We start from the raw sequence: 24543 nt of genomic DNA on the forward strand, positions 1-24543 counted from the left end.
GAGCATAAGGTTATAAGGATTTAATCTTTACAACTTTTTTTTTTTTTTTTTTTAGGCTAAATCCTTGTTTGGTGACCAGAGCTGCCTGTCTTGATATCCTTGTGATGTTGAGTACTCACCTAGAGAAGTTTCAAAAGCAAGGTAAGTCAAATGTGCTGTTCTATACATTGGATTTAATATCTGTATCTATTTCTGAGCTCTGTTAAATCTGGAGAAACAATAGTATATTACTTGTGCTCAAGGAATCTACTGCCTTCTGGAATCCTTTAGCTGCTTTGTAGAAGAAGGCCCTTTATTCTGCCTTCTTAAGAGCTAGTCCTAGGTTTTGTTGAGGAGAAGACTGAGGTACAGCTCCATGACAAGGCTTGAAGTTATGATCTTGCAGTATTCCTGATCCTAGAATGGCTAACAACAAAAAAGATCCTCTCCCATGTTCCAAAATGTTTTTTTGATCCAAAATCCAAATCCTGGACTGTTGCTACTTAAAACCTTTCCAGAAAGCCACAGAAATGTTCATTTATGAAATAGTTTCAGGGAAAGTGTTTTCTCATGTTTAGAAGTTTTATAAGAGACAACTCTGAGAGCTCCTTTCAGTTTCTTGTTTCATTTTGATTCTTTATCAATGGGAATTTTTTGAAGGACCAGTCAGAACTCTCGGTTTTAATGTTGTAGATTATGGTTTGGAACAGTACAAAATAAGCTGTAAACAATAAGAAAAACAAAGGTATGGAGGAAGGGGACACCCTTTCACAGGTGGCAGTGGGTAGGCAGCTTTCAGTCAGCTGTAAGTAGCTTCCTTGTGGGCCTGTTTTGTTCCTTTCTTATGAACAAGTGAGTAATAAATTACCTTGTCAGTCCAGGAAGGCAATTAAAGAATAGTTTTGTAATTTCATTCAACACTGCATTTAAGTCACTGGAACTGTTCTTTATTTCAGATAGTCATGTTGTGGGCACTGTTAATTTAAAAACCAATTCCTTTTGCTTTTTTTGCCTAGACCTTTAGTTGATGTAGTGCATTCTAATTCTGAAATTGCTATTGGTATGATTTCTTGTGAATGTGCAGTTCAAATAGTGATAGTTGTTAGGAAAACAAATTGGTGATGAACATTACCTGAAATCAACTTCTTTAGACAGGTGATGAAGAACTAGCCCTTACAACAGAAGGACAGATGTACAGAGGGTATGTGTCAGGTGACTTCCATTATACCAGAGGAACAGGGATCGGGTTATTGGGAGCTCCAGGAGACAAGTCTGATCTTTCATGTCCTCAGGAGAGTCATTTCTCTCTCATGGATCTCAGGTGTCAAGATATGCTGTTCAGTAAAGGAAATTCCCAGCTGATGTTGCACTGTAGGTCTCGTTGTGCCAGGTACTGCCCACTGTTTGTGACTAGGCAAGGGCCTCGTGCTTTATAGGAAGAAATGCACTGCCTTATCTAAAGCAGTTTTAATATAACATGTCTCTAGGGATAAGTTTTTTCCTGGCTCTTTACTGGTTTTTTTGGGGGTAAGCCATATCTACCATCAACAAATTCTTATATTACAATATATTTTTACTTATTTTTGTTATTACTACAAAATAAAGCTTTTGAAATCCTCATATGCCATTGACCTTAGTGATAATCCTTTGCAGTACATTAAAAAGTCTAGCTGTGTATCACAACTACAAAATAAGCAAAAACAACCCCCAAAGTCTCCTTCAGCCATTTTTGGGCTCATCGCCCTTTTACTTTGAATACTTCTTTTTAAAAGATAGATCCTTTTGGGAATATTAAGTTTTACACTTTTTTAAATCATGGACCTCTGTTCAGCTCCTTTGTAGTATGAATCATCCTAGTTTTTCTGTATTCTCTTCATAAGAAGTTTTTTTCATCTTCTGATTGTTCTTGTTACTCACCCTTCAGCTCTATTTCTGTATTTTCTTTTAGGAAGGAACAGCCAGTACTTCAGGGAAGGGCTCCTCGTTTTGCTTACTTAGTGGGTATTGCATTTCCTTTATCAGTCTCTTTCCTATTTCAGTTGTCCTTGGGGTTTTTTTGTCTGTTCTGGTTTTTAAACAATTGCTGCACAATTGCAAAGGCTTTTATAGACCTCTCCACACCAGGAAAGTCCCCTCCTTTTTTTTAATGCCCCTGACTTGTGAATAGCCCTTTGAGCCTGAGGGACTGCACCATGCTGTGGCTGGATTATTGACTGTAGTGAATTCATTTATTTTTCAAACCTCATGTGGACTGTACCAGACCTGAGTGCTGTAAGGTACAATTTCTGCAGAAGGAAAGCAATTATTTTTGCAGATTCTCTCTGCTTGGGGATAGTTCATTAGTATTGTTTTGCTTTAAAGTTTCATTCCTACATAGGTTTAAAATTACATAGTTCAGGCAGTGTCTACAGAGAGTAAAAACTTAGGCTGGAAGTACTGTTTTGAAAACTTGAAGATACATTAGGGACAATTTTATGTATCTCAGGCAAGAAGCCCTTCTGAAAGGAAGGAGTAATGTGTTTATACTAAATAGAAACTGAGTGTCCCATGACACAGTAAGAGAAAGACTAAACTCACCAGTTAAAACTGAATGTTTTGAGTCTTCCATTTAAATGTTTTTAAGATATGATTATTAACTGAAGTGTTATACTTTTCTGATATTAAATATCTTACTCATATATGTGTATCTCTGGTTATGAGCCAATTTTTCTCAGTTCTAATCTTGATTTGTAAAGTTGTTTGAATGAACAAAGGGTGAGGGACAAATCCAAATAAAACTGTTTCTTGATGTGTTTATCTAAGAGGCCCCAGGAAGTGCTGTATATGAGTTCCAGGCCACAGGCTGAAACTGATTTTCATCAACAGAAATGGGAATGCAATGTAAATGAGTCTGCAACTGGTTAAAATCAGACCACTTCTAATTGATTATGCCTGTCTAAAGAGGCTACAATTACAAAGAGGGTTTCAGAGTACAGCTCTGCCTAGGCCTTTCCTACATTATGATTATTTTCTGTAAGTGATTTGTTGTTTTCAATTAATAAAATCTGTCTCTTAAAGTGCAGGATAGCCCATGGAGAATTTACTTCACAAATTCAAAAAATGTCCACTTTAAAATGTCAGCTAAGGAAGGGAGGGAGGAATGGATACCAAAACCATCTTGTCCAGCTAAAAATGTACTGCTGGTTAAATGATGATTATTTATCTTAAACATAACAAAAAACCCAAAGCTAACACTTATTCCAATTTGCTGGATTGGATTGAAGTGTTGCCTGATTTGTGTCACTGGGAAAAGACAGTTTTGTTTCCTTGAGGTGATAGGCAAAATCTAGAACTTTTTTCCCCAGCTCCTGATGTGCCTGAGGGTTTTAAGATATGCAGAGACAATACATAATGCCAAGACTATAAAATAGTCTTAAAAATATTTTTATTCTGTTATCAATTCTGGTTGGAAGCAAGCCTTAGAAAAAAGTTAAAATATAAAAATACTCTTTTTACCTTTATTGAGAGTAAAGAATGTTCTTACCAGGTGTAGGATTATTTGGTGAGCTGATGTCTACTGTCACTATTAATAGTTATTAATAGCGTCCAGGGAATTTGTTCTTGCAGACCTCTTTGATGTATTTTCCCCACATCAACTGTTTTCATAGACCAGAAATCACAGATGCCCAGGGCCTTTTCATTCTAATGGGAGAGCAATGCAGTCCTCTTGCAGAGGATATTCTGGCACTTGTACCCTGCTTCAAACATTACAGGAGGAATAAAATAACATTTGTAGGCATATTGGGGTGGGAAAAATGACCCCAAGTCCAGGTGAGAACATGTCCAGCCTTAGCTGTGTGTATAATTATTTGCAAATTCACAAATTTTGATCAGCAGGAGTTAGAAGCAGAGGTCTGTAGAGCTCCAGATCCATCCATGTGTCTGAGGCTACACGCTCTTCTGTGCACTCAGAGATGGGCTTTGCAAGAGATGGAATTCAGGACTCTGCTGTGATACACTGTTTCAGTAAATAATACTCCTCTGTTGAATAAGTGAACTTCGGAGAGGACCTGTGATACACATTCCTGCTTTCAAATCTTCTGGAAACTGGTGTTTGAAGCAAAACAACAAGACCAGAGTATTACTGTGATCTGCAGTGCTGGGAACACAGGAGCCAGAGTGTTGAATTGCAGTGAAAGCTCAGATCTGGGATGCTGCATCTCTCTGTAACAGATGAAGAATGCCACAGGACAAAGTGGTCACATTTTCCTTCTTGCTCATGTCTTGAAACAGTTTTCTTGTACTATTTTGTCATTTCATGAAGGGAAAAACAGATGCAACTCTCTGTAACATACTTGACTAATAGAAGTGCATTTTGTCCAGGGTTGTGTTCCAAAAAATGGCACTTGTTGATAGAGCCCTGTGAACATAAGTGAAATAGGATGTAGAATAGAAGAGGGAAAAGATGAAAGAAAATTTTGCTAAAGATAATCCTGCCAAGTTGTTGCTTTATCCTGTGTGCTGTCAGTCTGCTGGCTGGTTTGGCCTGTTGTCAAGCATAGTGTCTTCAAAATTCAAGTTTGGTGGGAAAGAGAAAACATTTAAACAGGATGTCAAATAGGATGAATCAGTGATTTAGGAAAAGATGCCACTTGTATTCTAACCAGGCATTTTTTCCTTTCTACATTTGAGGTGGAAGAATTTATAAAAGTTCTTGAAATTAACCAAACTCCAGGATTTTTGTCAACTGTGGGAACAGTTACTTAGTATTTACATGCTTAATCCTATTCATAAAGAGATTGTTTTGATACCAAAATGGAGCAGCCAGTATGCCACTCTCACTGATATTTTCTTCCCTTAAATTTTGCAAAAACATACTTCCATTTTCTTGTTGTCTTCCAAATACCTAAACCTTCTGTAGATGTAGCTTGGTTAAGATTCTTAAATTCTGCTCATGAACTAAAGAAATGGTTGCAAATAATACTGTGCACTGCACATGTGTGTGTATGTGATCAGAAACATGAGCTATTATTTCAACTGTCTGCTGGTTTTGTCCTCAAATACAACAAAGTACTATTTTAAATAACATACAGTGCAAATACTATTTTCTTGGTTATATTTCTCCTTTTTAATTAGAAGTTATAAAGACATTGATAGAAATAATATGGATTACCAAACTTCTGGATGCTTTGCGATGCTTTGCCATGAAAGCACAAATTGGTCTTTACATAGGACTCTCTTCAATGTTTGCCTGAATTACATGATTTGTAGGTCTTTCAAATAGCGTTTGAAGGCTGTAGCCACTTTTTTCTGTATCATACTTCTTAATATTTTCTTACTTTGGAAAGAAGCTAAATGGCAGCCAAGTTTTTCCTGCAGGCTAACTTGAAAACTGATGATTTTTGAATGGTAAAAATTTGACCGGGATAACTAGGTTGGTTATTTTAGCCATTCTTTAATTTTCTTTACCTAGATCTTTAAGAAGTGTGGCCAAAGAATTATTTGAATAAAAACACCGGCAGCTTGTTAACACGTGTTTTGGTTATTTGGTCTAATTAGCTTAAACTTAATTTCACTCTTGACAAGTTGAAGGCAGTTTTTACTTATTATGTCAGAAATTATATAAATTTTGCTGGTGTATTGACTGTGGTGCCAGGTAAATGTTTTTATCTTGACTTAAGGAAGGTAAAGATTTAAAACATATTTGCAGGATCATCTAAATGCACTGTGCCTACTTACATTAAATTAGACAAGTCAAAAGGAAGTGTTTTTAGGTACTCGGTGTTCTAATTCACTGCAGACAGGAGAATGAAGAAGTTGAAGGTGGCATTGTTGGAGGTCCAAGACACAGGGAGTGACTGGGAGTTGCCTGGACAGTAAAATGCCAGAGGCAGAACAAGTGAGGGATGTTGAAGTGGTCCAAAGACAGAACAAAAGTTAGTGTGAGACAGAAGAACAAAACAAATGGACCAAGGCTGAAAAGAATAAATTTTTGGAGAAAGGAGATGGATGTGTGCAACACCAACACTGCCAAGGAAGCATTGGAAGCAGAACTTGTGGCACAGATGGAGGAGGAGGAGGAAAGTAATAGTGTTTTAGAATGATGGCAGAGTCAGTGATCAGAGGAGGGTTGTGGAGGGTGGACATGATACTTCTGGAATGCCGTGTTGAACAGGGAATATGGAAAGGTGTTGCATGAAATAAGTGACACTAGGGCAAAGTGGAACTGGTCATGTTTATTCATGTTAGCAGTTAAAAGTCTGTCCCCATGTGAAGACAGAGACTGCTTGTCCTTTCAAAATCAGGTTCTCTTTAGATTCCAGCATGTACCACTGACTGACTTGCACTGTCTCCATGGGGTTTTGTGATTCTATATGAATGCAAAATACTGGAAAACTCAGTGCTGAGCCAGAGAGAAGCTGTAAGAAAAAACAGCTGTCTCAGTGTCCAGATAAAATGTTTTTTCTTTTTCCCTTCTTTTTTTCTTTGAAAACTTTCCCCTGTGCTGTGCAAAATGCAATGGGATGCTTGTGTCCTCAATAATAAATTACCTGTAGATTCTGTTAATCAGTCATGTTTGTAGTTTTGAATTGTATTGAAAGTTCTGATGATTAGTCTCTGATGTTGAAGAAGTTGCAGATGTCTTTAAAAGAAAACATCCTGCTTAAAATATGCCCTTTTTATGATCATCAGCAGTCACCTTAGTATGGCAGTGTAATGAAACAGACTTTTCTGTTCTCTTTGTGGTTTTTTTTTCCATTTAGCAGTGATCCACTTTGCCTAATCCACTTTTAATAAAAAGGAAAAATAAGAAAGAAAATACTTTTCCTTAGTATTTGTCTAGGAAAATCTCTTCTTGGCACTGATTACTTCTCAGCCTACTCCCTATTCGTATGATCTCTTCAGATGTCTGTGGATGGTAGTTTGAGAGTGCATGAGGATTTTAACCTCAGTTTATAAACAATTGCACTTTCTTGCAGATCTTGGTGAATGATGATGAATATCCATATTTTTGATGGTTGGACCCCCTTCCCATAACAATATACTGCAAGCACAGCAGCATTTTATTTCTGGTCTTGTAGTTTTTGTCTGCCCTTGCAGAATGTCAGTAAGTTTTCTGATGCTGGTAGTAACTTCCCCCTTTTCCCCTGCTTTGTTCTGTTTTTCGTGGAGCCTCTAGTAGGAACATGGTAGTTTGGATGCTCGAGGGCCTGCATACAGGATTTAATCTCAATATTTATCTAGAAGTCTGCAAATACTTAAAGGTATGCTAATCACATGTACGGAAGGAAGCCCGCCCTGATGATCAGGAGAGTTGTCCACTTGGCAGTAGCTAGATAATCAGTGTGAAATTACCAAATCCTACAGAAATGTATCAACCCTGCAAGGAGGTGAAGCAAGTTTAGATTTAAATATGGAAGGAATTTACATTACTTCTCTCACTTTTGAACAGACTATGGTATCTCTGAGGTGAAAGATCAGCTGAACTGTCCATCAGCTGACGGTTCGTTACTCCCTGAGCCAGGGACATTTTTCTGTCCTTGCTCTATGTTTCTGCTTACTCTGGGAACAGACTGAATAGGTCCTGCCTGCCGCTGCAGGGAAGAGCAGAAGAGAGGCAGGGTGCAGGTTTGGGAGCTGCTGAATTTTGGGGTGGTTTGTGACTGGAGATTCAGCCAGTCTGCTGATTCTATTCTGCCCCTCTTTCTTTCCTCTTTATTTTCAGGTGGTGAAAGACCGTTTTACTTCATATACCTGACTGATAGGATTAAAAAAGCAGCCCCTCAAACTGACATGCTGTGACATAGCTGATGTATGCATATATCAGTATAGGGGACATAAAGGGATTGAGAATGTTTGTGTCGGGTGTTGAGGAGAACCAAGTGGTCATGTAAGATGTCTCCTGTACTAGAAGTAGGCTGAAATTCTTCCTGTTCTACAAATGAAGCAATCCTTAAGGGGGAAACAAATAAAATTAAATCCACTTAATTCTTGGGGACTCTTTTGCATCTGTCAGCATCCTGGAAAAACTGCTGTTTGCCAGGACCCTTCTTTGGTCAGCCAAAATTTGTTCTCCCTTCTCACAGCAGCTGGTCATTCAAACTGTACAGTGATGTTTGTTTGTAAATAGAAGTATGTCGTTACTGTATCTTAACAACAGAGGCTGACATTTACTTCGGGAACCAGTGTGGTTTTCTGGTTTAGTTGCATATTTTGATGTAAGCCAAAGGAAAGAGTTTACTTAAAGCTAAGCAGACTAGAAAACATTTACATGAAAGCCTGGAAAGATTTCTTAGTGATGCAGTTGAAAGCAGGACTATTTCCACTGCACTGTAATAAGACTGGAGCATTCTTTCCTTTTGTACATATTTGTGTGAAAAAAGAGTGTTGGAGAGCATGTGGAGCACAAGATGAATGCAGAAGGATTTGCTTTCTGGTGTGCTGAGGCTAAGCAAATATGCAGACAGTCTTATTTTGCTGACGGCCTTGCCATTGAGACGTCCAATTTTAAAGAGACTTTCTGTAAAATAGATGAGCCACAGTGTCCAGTCTTTCACAATTGCATGGGAAAAGAAGAAGTAATCCAGAAGGCTTCCAAAGCAGAAGTATTTGATATGTACGGAAAAAGAGGATCTGTTGCCAAAGACTCTTGTATCACAGTCTCTGCAAACTGGTAGTTCTGGGAGTGAGTAGCTTTGCTATGTTTTTTGTATGAAAGTAGTTTTCCCCTTCAAAGATGAAGATATAAAGAGAAGTTGTGCTGGCCTTGCAAAATACAAATGGAAGTTTGCTGAGTTGGAAGGCCAGTGCATGGGCAGCTCCCAGAGTCCATGGAAGGGTCACCACTCTGTCTGATGTTGGGTTGCAGGCTCTGGTGAAGTTGGCAGCGTTGACACTAACAAAATGAAAGACATCCTGCCCCCTTCCCCTATTTTTTTTCCCCTCTCTCCCTCTCTCCCTCTCTCTCTCTCTCTCTCTCTCCACCTAGTACTACTCTCCCTTTTCCTGCTCTGGAGCTTTGACCCTTCCATCCTGTCAGGTTTCCCATTACTGCTTGCATGTAGCTTACCTCAATGTAAAGCAACATGGACAGGAGATACAAGCATTCCTCTTGCAATATACTTGCAAACACGCCCTTGGTTTGAAGAGTTGAGCCAGTTGGCATGTGTGTTACTGAAAGGCAGCTGAGAGGGGGAGCAGGTAGGAACCTGAGCGGGTGCAGTGCTCCAAAGCTGAGGCTGTACATTCTCTTCTTGAACTGAGGTGTTGGACCTTGAACCTTTTTTCTTTCAGCTGCCTGGGATTATTTCTGTTGTTAAACTTCTGTATGTGGAGTCAGGCTGTGTAATAACTGAGATGAAGGCCTAATCCCTCTCCAAGGCAACCAGACAGTTCAGAAATTAAGGAATTCTGGCAGTTGGATACTTGTTGTGTGACATGGGCATTATTGCTAGTTTATGCTGTGATGCCAGTGTGTAAAAGCAGTGTGTTTGGAGGGGGTTTAGAAATGTAGCAAATGAAATATACAAAATACACAATTTTGCATTGCTATGAGGCGGAAGTCAGCTGTGTCACATAGAGGATAATGCTGTGAGACAGTTCTGCAGTGATACTGGAGTTCCTTTGTGCAGCAAGTCCCTTCAGAAAAGAAACTGTAGCAAAAATCTGAATGACAGAGCTAATGGTTGGGCAATATGTTGGAAAATTTTTTACAAATACTGGATTTCTTTGAAGCGTGTCCAGAATTATTCAGAAATGGTTCTGCCTTATGTGCTAGACAGTGTACAACCATGTCAACTTTCTGTGTAAATGTCAGACAAATTAAGATGGCTTTGGAAGAATCTGAATATGAAAGGGCAGGATATTTAACTGTAAATAGAAGGCTTAGGGAAATGTCTTCATGGGCAACAAAATGAATCTATATTTGTGCTGTGGCTTCGTGTCAAATTCAGGAATTTAGTAGGACTATTTGGACACGCTTTTAGCAGTGCTCAGTGTTTAATTATAAACAGCAAAGGTACATGGCAATGAATTGTCTTCTTGAAGATACTGAAGAAATCTAAGTTTGTTTAATCTTTGTATTTACCTTCAGTGCATTTTTACATTTAAAAGACCCTAAACTTCCAACATGCCTTAGCACAGTGGCACTGTTGTTCTCTGTTCTTTGTGATTTTCCTCCACTTGCATTTGAATTTTGTGGGGTGCAGCATGTTCATTTTCTTGCAGTACAAGCTGTAGAGACACTGAACTGGGCAAAAATCCTTGGTTTCAATATTATAAAATGGTTCATTCCTGCTGATGTTGGAGAAGAGGGTTGAACTCAAGGCACATGGGTATTTCAGTCTACGTGGGTGTGAGATAGGACCATTGATGATTTTTTTCTTTCTTTTTGTGTCTACATTGCCAACTCTGAGAAGGCCTGAAACCCTCTGGTATCACAGATGGCAGTGGCCTCTTGGTTGACTCCAGGAGGTGGCCAAGCACTAAAGAAGGTTCTCAGGCTGTGCTGGGCCATGTGGACAAGGTTGCACCAGTGTAAATGGCTGAAATGCCACAGTTCCTGTGCTGATACATGAGAGGGGTTACAGTGCAGCTCCTTTTTTTTCTTAGCTATGTTAACTGTTCAAAATGAATAAAAATAGGAAAAGCATCCTGGATTTTTTTATCAGTAAGTTCTTTAAATTGATACACACAGGGCAGGTCTATTTATCTCAAAGGGGCATCTTCTTAATAGCAGGTTTTTTCTGACTAAAGCTATGAAGGCGTGAGATTTTCAGTACTATCAGAATGGCCTTTGTCATCATTTCTCCTGATTTCAGTTGCAGCTGAGTAGTCTGACAGCACTTTGTCCAGCTTGGTCTCTGATTTTAGAGCTAACTATCTACATTTTTTCCACATATATTTAATAGTTTATTTGTGTTAATCACTTTCTACAACGGTAGAAATGGTAGGTTTGTACCATTTGCAATATTGTATTACTGGCTTGATTTAAAGAAATGCTTACCAAATGGATGTAGTTGGTAAAGATTGCAGGAAATCAAAGATGCAAGGTACTGTAGCATTTTTTAAGTTGATTGAAACTTGTGTTGATTGAAAATTGTGTTGAACAATTTTTGGTTCTCAGAAAACTTTGTGTCCTTGTTTCTTTCTGTTTAAATATGAATACATGTGATACCTAGCAAAGCTTTTTTATAATTTGGAATCAGTTTAAAATGAAGGAGAACCCTGGTTTTCATTTAATGCCTGAATTTACATTGTGATACCTTTTGCATACCTGATATTTTTCAACTTCATGGTCTGGAGCAGATGGTAACATCATCTATTTGTCACTTTACTAAGTGTTACTCTCATTCCAGGAATGCAATTGCTTGACTTTTGGGAAGAGATGAACAGAGTCATTTCAGATTCTGAGTTGATGTCTGGTATTCCCTACTCATCTGCAGTACCAGGACTGATACAGTATCTCCAGAGCATCAGCAAACTTGTAATATCAGTGCTGTCAGTGACTGCAGGTGCTGACATCCAGAGCTGTGGTTCAGCTGCTGCAAAGAGAATGGCCAAGCCCTCACTGTCAGTAGCTCATCTCCTGCACTGCGAGTTCCATGAGGTGCGTCTGCTGGCATTGGAAGCAATACTGCTGTGGCTGAAACAAAGAAATTCCAAGCAGATTGCAGAAGGAAGAGGAGGTGTATTGTGTTTACTCATTGATTTGGAAGACACTTTTCTCACAATGGCTCTGAAGGAAACCAATCCCCAGTGTTTTTGCAAGGTAAGAGGTGCTTTTTTATTGACATTTTGTATGTTTTCAGTAAATTATATTTTTAATTTTTAGATTATACTTGTAATTTTCAAAAATATATTTCATATACATTTCATGTATATTTCATGTATTTCATATATGCATTATGCTTTTTAAATAATGGGTGAGTAATTGGGGTTTTTTTACACTGAACAGGAGCTGTGCAATAATTTTGTAACAGATGTTCTTGTGTAAAAGCAAGAACTTCCTCTCTCCTTTCTTAGAACTATCCAGAGGGAATTTTTGTGTTCTTGGAGTGGAGTTTAAGTCAGTGTTTTATTGATCTCAAATGTGCACATTCCTGTTGAGACTGTAAATTCTTTGTTCGTGAATTGTGTCTGCAGGTGCTGGAAATTCTTTATAATATGGATCTCAGAAATGTGCTTCCAAAGACCAAATGCTCTATAAAAATGAATCCAAATGAGCTCTTAACCTGGAGCTTAAACCTTGCAGATATCCCCAGCAGGTATGGTCTGTCATGCATGTTGAAATACTTATATTTTAAAAACTTTTAACACTGATCATTAATATATTGGTTTGGGACTGCCCTTTGATTTAAAAATCCGTGTTTCAGAAAAGTGAGTGTGGCTTATTTGAGTAAAGAGGGTTCTTGAGAATTTTTCAGAGAAGTTAGATGTGGATCTGAATTACTAAAAAGGCCCCCAGGTCATACTAGCACCCTGTAAATGTCCAGTAATACAGTTCATGAAGCACAAAGTTATTCTGGCTGTCCAGTGAGAGCCAGTGAGCATAGTTCTTCCTGCATGGTAATTGAGAAACACCCAGTTTAATGTAGAATTAGCAATTAGTATTAATGATCCAACCATACACTCGTTTGCTGTGAATCTGCCATCCCCCCTATCCTGGTTTATGGGCAGATGGTTTGTAGAAAGAATGACAGATCTCATTTAACTTGTTGGATAGTCAGAAATGGTTAATCCTAATCCTTAGGGTTTGCACTCCTTACACAGACTGTAAAGCCAGCAGAAAGCACTGAAAAGCTGGAGCCAGTTTGTAGTTCCTACTGAGTTAGAAGCCGTGTCCATCTATCCATAGTGGAGTGGACAAACAGGGTTACAGTGTCCATGCTCTAAGGGTATGACATCCTGTTTCTGATAGCTTTTTAAGCCATGTAAACATTGCAGTCCAGTGTTACCAATGTCGAGGGTAAAGAGTTTAGAATAGCATTTTATAGCTGTGCACATTTGCTGCTGATTTGCACTAAGTTGTTCAAATGATGGGGAGTGGTCATTTCTGGGATGAAGTAAGATACTGGTGGTAAATAACACTGGCTGGTGCTGTTAGAGGGAAATGGCTGAAATAGCTGGCCTTACTCTTACTTATGCTCAGGTGTTGTCATTCCCCATGGTGGGAACAGACTTCAGAAGCCACGGTGCCAAGAGCCATGTCCTTAGATCCTGCTAGGCAGCAGGGAAGCTTGGAAGCTGGCAGTAGGCATATTCTGCACTAGAAGCATTTCTAGCAGCTGTAGAAGATATTCCTGCAGCTAAACACCAGCTTGAAGAGATGCTTTTGTTTACAATTTAAAATAATGTCTGGGTTATTTGACTTGGGTTCCATTTTCAAATGTGTTCTTCTATGAGAAGTATGTAAATAGAAAATAAACATGAGAGAAGTGAAAGTAAGGGCATGTTTCATTTGCATATCAGCTGAGAACTTAGCTAACATCTACATCTCTAATGTAAAAGCTCCAAGTGCTCAGCTTGAAAAATACCTGTTGGTGATAATCAGAAATAATTAAGAGCTGGCTGGTTTCTTGTAGAGATGAAATGATGGCAGAAATAGCTGTTTTTCTGATATGTCCTTTGTCTTGTTTTCTCAGCCCTGAACGTCAAACCATAGCTCTCAAATTTGCCTCCAAATTGATTATCCACCTTTTGCAGACCCATCAGCAGGTAAGGGAAATGGAGCTGATTAATAGTTTTGTAATTCTGCAGGTTTTGGTGATTGAAGCAGTAGTGTGGCTTCTTTTAGATCCACTCCCCAAGCTTGTGTTTTCTTGTGTCCTTGCATCATTTTTGATATTATGTCTTCCTCTCTGAATATGCTGCCATGTTCTGAAATGAAACAGCTAGGAATATCACCTCAGTATATCCCTCTCAGAGTCATTTCAAATACATATGTAAATATTTCTGATGGAGTAATTTCAGCTTCTGAGCCCATCCAAAATGGTCACTGTAGTGTGGAAAGGGAAATGCCTGTGGTGTTTAATGCTTGTTCTGAATCCAGCCCATTTACTGAAGTGCAACTTTTTTGTGGTTTCTTGATTTTTGGAGAGCCCACAGGAGAGCATGTCGGGTGGGAAGGCACGAAGCTAGAGCCGTGGTTGGGTGCAGTTCCCAGCCGGCTCAGATTTCTTTTGATTTTAAATTGTCAGTCTATGATACGTATGTGTAGGGCAGAGCAAAGGCAGCTTTAGTGCTGGACATTCTTAAAAGTCTTTTCAAAGACACAAAACCCACTTAGTGGATATTTTAAAACAAACAAAACTCTCATGATCCGTTTTAAAAGGAAGATTTTTTTTTTTCCTTACATAGCTGTTATTTTTCACAGAATGAGCAGCAGAATGGATTCATATTGTATGCTAATAACCACGTCTTATTATAAAAAAATATAAAATCAGATTTGCACGTAAGAATTGAGGAACATGAATTATGATGTTAAATCTTTTTGTTAAAGGAAAGGCATAGTGTGAGGACTTAAGTATAACATAACAGAGGAATTAATGAAAAATGCTGTAACAATCTTAACTAGAAATACTAAAACAACTTTCTCTAATAAGCATATAAATCCTGGCAGATCTAAGATATACCTACAGAGAGAGCTTTTGGCTTTGGGAAAGACCAGGTACATCAGTTTTCCATCTAAATTCTTTCTTTGGGCTTGCATTCAGTATTTACATCTGTGGAAAGGATTTTCTCTTCCATAAGGTAAAAGTTAAGTTCTGTCTTTCTAGATATTCCTTCCATGTGTCTGCTTGAAATTTGAGTCATTTTAACATCTTGAGAGATTTTTATGTTTTGTTTTCACCTGTTACAGAATCTGTAGGACACACTCTGGCTCTGTCCCTTTGTGCAGTGCAGGTACATGGCCCTGTACCAGGCAGAATGAGGCAGAGTATCGTGAGGTTTCATCGATTCCTCAGTTAATGAGGTGGATTGAGAACTGGCTGAATGGCACATCCCAGAGGGACATAAGCAGTGTCACAGGGTCTAGTTGATCTGTCACTAGTGGTGCCCTCAAGGTTCAATACTGGGCCCAGTATTGTTTAACTTATTCATCAATGACTCAGTGGAGGGCCAGACCCCTGCTCAGCAAGTTCAGTGACAACACAAAGCTGGGAGCAGTGGCTGATACCCCAGAGGCTGTGCAGCCCTTCAGAAGGGCCTCAGCAGGCTGGAGAGATGGGCAGAGAGGAACTGTCTGAAATTCAGCAAAGGACCAGCATATTTGTCTTTGGCTTGCATGTTTAGAAGAACTGAGGACACAAAGATATTCTTTGACTTGTGTGGTCATTGGTGAGTCTGGTGTGAAGGGACAGAGCAAGAGACTTGCCTGTGAATACTGCTCTGACTAAAAGAAAATCTCCTAACTTCTAAATGGTCATGTAGGATTCATGACTTTGAAAAAACCCAGCATTTACTAATGAGCAGTATCCCTTTGGCAGGCCATAGTTCACTGTGATGGTAAGAGGTAACACCAGCTTGTACAGCATACTTCTCATGTGTTCTGTGCCTTCAGATTTCAGAAGAAATCTTGAAAAAATGGGTTCAGCTGATAGTGTATTTTTGTGGAGATGAGCAACAGACAGAGATGCTGCTAGCAGCTGCTGAAATTCTTAAAAGTATAACATCATTCCTTCTGATCAGTGAGAAGCTCATCCTTGGTAAGTAGCTTGAACAGTAATTTTCTGGATCTTTTTTGATGAAATCCATTAATACATGATTTCATATGTATCGTATGTGTACACACAGTCAAAACAGAATTACATCAAACGGGGTTATTTGAAAATTTTAATAGGATTTAATTACTAAGCATAGAGATTTATTTAAATTCTGGTAGAAAGGACACGTGCACAGCCTCTTGCAGTAGCTCGGCAGAAGGGGCACATGAGATGTTGTTATGTCTCCAGGTCACTATACATTGCTGTACAGAATTATGGGCTTGCAGTTGTTCTCTGACTTGAATCTTTCTGTAATACTCTACTGGTGATGGGGGCATACTTTATACTGGGAGTGTAACAAAGCTGTGCTGGCTGGATGTTGAAATTAAGGGCTTCCGTCTAGAAATGAGAGTCATGTTCTACTATAAGAATGATTAATAATTGGATCACATTATATCCCCCAGGTATAATGATTTTTTTTTAAAGTTAACATTAGATTGTCTCTTTAGAAAACAAAGAAAGAAAGAGAACAAATATAACCTACACAGCCTTATTCAACAGTTTAGTGACTGAGAGGCAAAGCTAAACTTTGGTTTGGAAACTCTGGTTTGTTCTGGAGAATAGATGGGGTTTTTCTTTTAGCTTCCCCCCCCCGACTTCATTGAATAGATAATGGGGGATTTTGTGACTAAAGGGCCAGGAAATATGCAAGAATAGGTAGTAATAGATAATAAAAAAATTATTTTGCATCCTGAACAGGACACACAGCTTTAGATAGTTTTAACTCCATGATACTTTATTCCAGTGTAGTTATAGAAATGTTTTTGGTTTGAGTAGCTTAAGTTCATCCATGTGGACTGGATACAAATATGTCTTACACAAGAAGAACAGTATATTTCTTAACCTGTAGATAGTGGTTTTGTGAAAAATCAGCTATTATTATGAGATGTGCCTTTTAAGAGGTACTGGTAACATTTAACAGAGCTAAATCTGTTATATGAGGTAGACATTGCACTATTAAGTTTTCATAGTATCAGCTCTGGAAATCTTGACCTCCACCATGTAGATAAAGCTCTTCATAGGACAGACATCATTACCATTTTATGTCAAATGAAGACAGGGGAGGTATTGGAGTGAAAAAGTCCCAAATGCTGTGCTTCTCATCTGTTGTTATTTGGATGTGGTCCATAGATGATGGACAACAGTTTCCTCTTTGATCTTGTCAAAACAGTTGCTGATTTCCATGCTTTCCAGTCAGGCAGATGTGGTCTGAAATAAAAAATAGCAGCAGTTTGTATCCTGTATAAAATCCTAACAAAACAAATGAAAACAGACAAGTAAAAATAAATGCTCCCCAAACAGCCCAGAAAATAGACCCCCAAGGTCTATTTGGTGGGCAAACCATCCCAGTTAGCTCTTTGCTCTGAGAATTGATGCAGGGGAAGAAAGATGCAGAGCTGACCCTCCATAGTACCTAGAATTGTGAGTCTGGGGGTCTTTACGACTGTGAAACTGTCAGTACTGCAGTGTTCAGCAAATCAAGGGCATGGTCTGGTGATTAGTTGTAGTGATATAAACCCAGAATAATTTCCTTAAAGGGCTTCTGTGCATGTAAACAGCTTTGACTTCTATGCCTTCTTCTGCATCAGCTTGCTTGACCACATACAGTAAAAAGTAGAAGTTAAAGGAAACTGTGGTTATGTGAAATGCAGTTGTAGTCATTCCCAGGAGCTTCCATTATTATGTTCATAAGAGGAAGAGGGTGAATGCCAGTCTGTATGTTCTGGTTGACCCCATCATCTTTCTATCAAGCTGCTTGAGGGTTCAGAAAAAGTCTTTCCATTTGCAGACTTCCACTGCTTCTGGAGATAGAGTAGGAACTTGTCTAGATGGGAAATCTGGCAATTGAATCTATAAGGGAATAATTCTTCTTCCCTAGCTGTACCAGTATAACATTATTGAGTGTGTCATGCTAGGAAAAAAAGCCACTTCTTTCTGAAATAATTATACTTCATGCCATTGCCACATAGGGAAGTTACAGGTAATACAGGAATGCTTCTTCTGCCTGTGTAGTAAAGCCTTGAGCAATTTACTTTGGCCAAGCAGTAAAATACAGTTGTCTGGCTAGCCTTGTAATACAAATCTCTGATAGACCTGCTGAAAACATGGTAGAAGAAAGCCAGCAATGAAACACAGCTCTTGTGTTGTCTGTAGTCACCAGAAAGTAATATCTAACACCTGGCTGCATCTAAAAGTGAATTTCTAGTAGATTCCTTTAATCAGGATGTTCAACAAGACCTGAAAAGTCAGCTGAAAAATACCCCAGCAAACCTAGGAGTACAGCCTTGTGACTTGAGCTAGTCATCTATGGTGTGGCATGAAATGGCACGAGGCTTTGCAAGGGGAGTATGGCTTGTGAGGTGTGAATTGCCACTGGGGTGGTGTGTGCTGTCTGCCTGCTTGGCCATTACCAGCTGAGCACCTCCCTCTTGGCAGCTCTCTCTGGTTAGTGTTAGCTGTGTACATGTAATTACCTCATGGATTAAACTTGTTTCCAACAGACAGTGGGTGTAAGGCTGGCAGGGCATACTGGTGAGTGCTGGGTTCAGGTGGATGTGGGAGAAGGAGGTGATGGGTAGATCCCTGAGAGGTGAGGTCTTTTGCTGTTTCCAGCAGGGAATGGCATTTGTGTCCAGCACTACTGGCAGTGTCTGAAGAAAACTTGGTTTGGCAGCCTCTGCTCCAGGCAGATTGCAACAGCAAATTCATGATCAGAGTGCATTGGTCAATTTTTGATGTTGCCAAACAGGAATTCTGCACAGAATTTTTGATGTTGCCAAACAGGAATTCTACACTCCCAGAAACTATAGGAAATGGAGAGCATTCACGACTAAAGTTGAACCCCAATAGAGAGGCCCATTCTCTTATCTGTAGCCCACTGTTTAAACCAAGCTGAGTCTGCCACCTAGATAAGGTTCACACATGCTGAAAATACGTTGATCATATTGCCAGTCTTTTTCCCAGTGGTTTGCCAAGGACTTTCACGTGTTGTGTTTAGGTGTGGAAACAGAGCTCTCTAACTTCTTTGAATGCATATAAGAAACAGACTCTAAATTTTCTCCACAAATAAATATAGGACTATCTGATACCCTTGGTCTGTGGAAATGTGTGATTCTACTGCTGCAGAATGAAGATTTGGTAGTAAGGGATGCTGCTGCTGAAGTGATACAAGTGGCACTGTCTGAAAAAAAGAGCAATGAAGGAACAGGTATGTTAACTTTATTTTTAAATATTATTGAATGTTTGGGAGGCAAAAGTATTTCTTTCTCATCAAAAATGTCTTGCTAACTGTAAAGTGCTCCATCCATCTCCTACAAATACGTACCATAAAAGATAACAGCAAGTTTGACGCCCACCATGCTTTATTATTTTGCTTTTACTGTTCTTGGTATATAATTTGCATATGGTTACATAGAGATGTAAAAAAGACAACAGCAGTACTCAGCTTTATGGTTCGTGCTGTGATGAGTCAACATTCGCATAATTTCAGAGTTTGAAAGTTCTTTAATACCAGCTCAGGTCTAATATAATGCAGTGCAAGACATTCCTTGAATCCCACATTGTTATAAGAGCCTAATCACAGAGAGACAGGAATCTAGGAAACACTGTTCAACTCATTGATTCATTATTAGACTTTGAAATCCATTTAGATCCAGATCAACAAAGACAATTCTCAGCATAACCCACAATGTGCTTTTGAGGATGTGGGCCTTTTTTGTCTGCTTGCCCTAGTTTACTCAACCCTATTAATTTAAAAATAGCCACAAAATTTGAGTAGGCTTAGCTAATTAATGTGCTTCACTTTGAGAGTCTTTGCTGACACATTCTTCCATGTGTTGTGAATAAATTAGAATTTACTACCATGTTCACCTCTCTCTGGTGATCCCTGGTCTGTGCTACTCAGTAATGCCCGTACCAACTTGTCTGCAGTCAGTTCAAATTAAGTCAGCCCTCTCCATGTGAACTTACTCTAGGCTGGAGATACAGCAGCTCTGTGGTTTAAAAAAAAGTAAGCAAAGGCAGTAAAATTATGTTTTCTACTATTGTAGATAGAAGAAGGCAGGAATATGCTCATGTGGCAAGTGTGGTTTTGAGCTGGCGCTGTTCAGGCACAGTGCTGTGGGGTAGAAGAAGGTAAAAGGAGGGATATAGAATGGACAGCTTTTGTCTTCCTGTTAAATCCCACAGCTCTGATTCCAGCACTGGCATCACAGTTCTGACAGTTTCTCTTGTCCCAGCTACAGCTCTCTTTGAGTATTGAGGGGCTCTGTGTGCGTGTGCCTCAGGTCGCCAGTGCTGGCCTTTGGGGGCATCCTCAAGTGTCTCAAGGTCGTAGTTTCTTTGGGAATAATACAGTGCTGGGTTGTCTCTCTGAGTCCTTGTATCTTCTGCTTTCTCCCTTGTTCTATCCTGGTGCCAAGGGATATTTTCCTGTAATTGGATGAGAGCTCTGTCCTGCTAATTAATACTAAGGTCACATCAGTGCTTGCTCTTATAACTTACCTCTTTGTAAAGCTGAAGTGACCTTAATTGAGAAAATAAAATAAGAATTGTTTTTTATTTGCTATGTTCCTAATTAGGATGGGGACCCCACTCCCCAAACTTCTGTTAACCCCTTAGTTACACTTAGCTGTGCCTTCCTGTTTTTTCACTTAAACTTCTTGCAATGAAATGTGTCTGTCTTCTGTTACTGAAAAAGAATGCTGCATTTGAAAAGAGATAATTCAGTTTCTTTTCATGTCCATTTTTCATCATTGTTCCTTCCTGTGATCTTTTTTCCCTGCTAAACTCCTTTCACTTTTTGTGTTTTGCTTTCTAGCTTTTGGGGGGAGCGGTTTTGCCCTTGTGGTTTTTATTTATAACCAGATTAAAATTACCTTAGCTTTGTACGTTGTTTGTTTACTTCCATTTACCCCCTTTCTTTTCATGTGCATGTGAGAGTATGCAGTATGTGTGGGTCTGTGGTTTAGATATTTCATAGATCACCAGTGCTCTTTGTCCTGGGAATTTTTAAATTACATTCAAATATCTGCTTATTTTTTCTCAAGTTTTCATACCATGAAAGTCTGATTTTTCATCACAGCACTGACTTTAAAATAACTAAACCCATAGAGTGAAATTCATTAGAAGCTGTGAAACAGCTCTCTTTAAAATTCTTACTTTATAACAAATTACTGGATGTCCTAAATTAACTGACTTTTCATTTCCATTTATGATGATAAATTAGTATTGTGGCCCAGCAGTTTTATCATGAGATCGAAAAGATGACTTGACATCAGAAAGAGGAATGGATGTTTAGAAACCTGTTTTATACACTTTGTAATTGTTTCAATTTTATATCATTACCATTACTGCTAGCTAACACGAGAGAGTAAAGAGACTATTATAATTTCAGCTTCATTTGTGCATCAAAAGTGTTGTGTCCTAGTAGCCATTTTATTTCCAGAAATACTGCACTGTAGGATTAGATTATGCTGTATTTCACCTTTTACTGCTGTTAATTCACCATACAGAGAGCAGGAATGCTGCTCACAAAATTCAAGCACTGGGCTTGCCAGAAATTTTGGCACTAGCATCTTCATATCCACTCCTCACAAAATCCTCTTTTCTCACTGTGTACCCAGCATGTAAGGGAGGAGGAGGCTGTAGCTGCCTGCAGAAGAACTGCATTTATTGTGACTTAGGGAATCCGTGCCATCAGTGCTTCATTAAACTGAGATCCAGAAGAATCTGTGACTATAGCCTGACAACTGCCCCTGCCCTTCCTGCGTGATACAGGTTGGCATCTTGTTTTCCCATGGAAGAATAGAGTAAGAAGGGTTATGTACTTGTCTGTTACAGTTGGACCAAGGCTGAATTAGTATCTTGTTCAGCAGAGCAAGGTGAAGTTGGACTGGTGTTAACAATAACAAAGTTATTTGCATAGACTGTTCAGAGAGTTGTCGTAGCATGTTTTTTCTTTACATGTGTGTTGCTGAATAACAGCACAAATGTGTTGCAGTATGAAACTGTCAAATAATAGGTATTTTCATGTTATTTGTAGATAGTGAAACTGGAGGCAAATGATCCTGTATTACAGTGTGGTTTCACTTCCAGTAACAGCTCCTATCTTGTGTAATTCTTTGAAATGCTATGTGAGCTCCTGGAGGAGAATATGAACTTGGTTTCTTGTTGCTCCCTCTTGGCTTTTGGTGAGGGCAAACCCCCCAATCTCCTCAGGTAACTAATCCATGCAGCTTTGGATCACTCAGATTATGAAAGCAGTAAGCTTGTGGAGCCAGAAATGCGTGGTAACACGTGATACAAGAACCCTGTGCAAATTGTAGCCCCCGTTTTTGTTTGGAAGGAGAAAAGCTCAAAAGGCCAAATGCTGAGACACCGCAGGGCTCCTGTCCTCACTCTACCCTACTATTCGCCTCCCCAAGAAAAACCCTACAAGCTCTACTATTTTCTTCTAGAAGGCAAGGACTTCTACTGTTACCAGTACAGTTCACTTTTTAGATTTATTTTATTCATACAGAGAAGCTTGTTTTAATTTTTTAGTACGTGCAAAAGCTCATGTTTAGGAGGGGAAGCTGCTGAAGTTAGCTGATGGCAGTCATTTTCTGAGCAGAGCAGGTCAAACAGAATCCTGTCTCACCAGAAAGGAGAAAAGCTTCTGTTTTCCTTGCTAAAAATACCACCTTAGCAGGTAGTTAAGGTTTTCCTAATAACTTGAACAATATAAACCCCATCTGTAACTCAAGGTATTGTGTGTACACTTTGTTGTTGTTTCCTCATGCATTGAGGTGTAAACCTCTGGGGGATTGTTTTATTCCTTTTAGTATGAGGGAGGGTACAGGAAGTATTGTGTTCAGTGTAAAGGTAGAATAGTTGCTTTGAAATCTAATTAAATTAGTGACCCATGGCTGTGTAAAGTCTAGACCTATTCACAGCAGCATTTTTTATACAAGAGGGTTACTCCTTACAAGAAAGATGATTTAAGTTCGGGAAACAAGAGTGCTTTTTCCCTACTGGTGATTGCTTTACTAAATATCCTGAAAAATTCAAGTAACTGTGCTAGAACAAAAACTGTATTTATTGGTGTAATTTTCCTCTATGGCTTTTTTTTTTAATCTAGAGAAGTATTATGTGAAGTAAGGTGATGAGTTTGTTAGTATTAGAGGAGTTTGACTAAAACTGTTTTTCTGCCGTTATAGCCAAGCCAATCAAATTCTATAAAATTCTGTATTAAAAAGTACCTTTAGTCAGCTTAACCTTTATGTTGGTAAATTACCAAATTAACTTTAAATGAGTTTAAGAGCATTTTTAGTGTCATCAGTGTTAGCACCAATTTAGCTGATTTTTAAAATTGAACTGAATTAAGCTTAGATGAGCAATTAGATTTGCAAACTTGAGGAAATTTTCTGAAAGTGCCTGAATGATTTAGCAGCCTAGATACTCTTCTGGAATATAATTGAGGACTTCAGGAACTTTCTGCTACTTTTATTGTGAAATAGCAGTTTTGTACAGAGATGAGCAAGTTAGTTCCTGGGCTGAGCTGTGTGGCTGCAGCAGAGCTTGTGCAGCCCAGGGCAGGTAAATGGCCCTCTCTGAGCACCACCATCACTGGGTGCAGTGTGAGCATCTTTGAAAATCAGTCTAATGTTGTTATTGCTATTTGTCTTAGGTTTTGAGTAATTCTGAGCATGATGTAGTTTGTTTTAATCCACTGGCTAAAATTTCAGGTATATTATCTCTGTTCCTTTGATTCCCATTTCACATGCTTAGGAAATAAGCAATAGCTGATACTCCTGTGCCAGGAGTTTCCAAACAAAAGGCAATGCAAAGTTCTCTTTTCTTCTCTTGATGATTGTTCCCTTCCTGATAAATTCTACTTTTTATCTTCAGGGAAAATCATCAGTGAAAATGACAAATGTCCTGGTTGTTTTGATTTACCAGCAAGGGAAAAAAAAATGTTATTAGCTGGCTGGTTTAAAGAAGCCAGTTCCACCTTCTGAAGGGCATTCTGTTGGGAAGGGGATGGCATTATGGAGCAGACTGAGTTGAGGTTCTCGTGGAAGTCTTCATTGCTGGGTGTTTACCTGTGTTTTGGTGGCCCACACTATTTCAGATTTATCTTACTGTATCAGGCATGTAGGAGCATTTTAACAACTTTCATTTTGTTTATTGGCCAGAGAGTATAAATATGTGTAAAGGGAGAAGTTTAAATATGCTGCTTGGGCTGGTGGTGAGGGAAGAAAAAATATAATTTAATTAGATGGAAGCACTAAAACATTTTCAAGGTGTCTCTGAATTCTCCTCTAGACTTAGACTTCAGACCTAACCATCTGACTGGGTAGGACCTTTCTTTTTGTGAACCATGCTGTCACCTTGGCATGGAGAAAAGCAAAGCTGCTTGTTGCTTGCACCTCAGTTTTCTTCTTCACACATCATTAGTGTAAAAATCAAGGTAAATTCAAACCAGACTTCTTCATGAACCTAGAGTAGGTGTGGCTGCCATGAATGTGTGTGGAAGAAGGTTTATGTGTGGGTTTTTTTTTTTTGGCAGAGTGATGGTGTAAATATGCCTTAGCAGAGGTAGGGAAGGTTAAGGGACAGTCAGACTAGCTGTATTAACATTTGAAAGAAACAAGGGGAGAAGGAATCCTGCTCAGATTTATATTTCTTGTTCCTATCCTCTAAAAATCTTTCTCGGTGAACCTCAAGCTGTGCAGAAGGTTTCATACATATGTGCCCTAAGAAGATCTAGTAAATCACTTGAGTAAGAGATAATGCAGCCTGTGTGATGTTAATGTAGCACAATGGTCTGGCAGTCATC

General features: G+C 39.0%; 1 protein-coding gene across 1 annotated transcript in view; it reads left to right on the top strand.

Annotated features, from left to right (window-relative positions):
* THADA (THADA armadillo repeat containing) overlaps positions 1-24543 on the top strand; it is a 161268-nt gene that overhangs the window by 113220 nt on the left and 23505 nt on the right. The window contains 6 exon segments of the mRNA XM_032102842.1: positions 56-141; positions 11316-11728; positions 12103-12224; positions 13602-13674; positions 15521-15665; positions 18799-18930. Of these exon segments, the coding sequence (XP_031958733.1) occupies positions 56-141; positions 11316-11728; positions 12103-12224; positions 13602-13674; positions 15521-15665; positions 18799-18930 (971 nt within the window).

Source organism: Corvus moneduloides, chromosome 3 (assembly GCF_009650955.1).
Source record: "Corvus moneduloides isolate bCorMon1 chromosome 3, bCorMon1.pri, whole genome shotgun sequence".
NCBI classification, from domain to species: domain Eukaryota; kingdom Metazoa; phylum Chordata; class Aves; order Passeriformes; family Corvidae; genus Corvus; species Corvus moneduloides.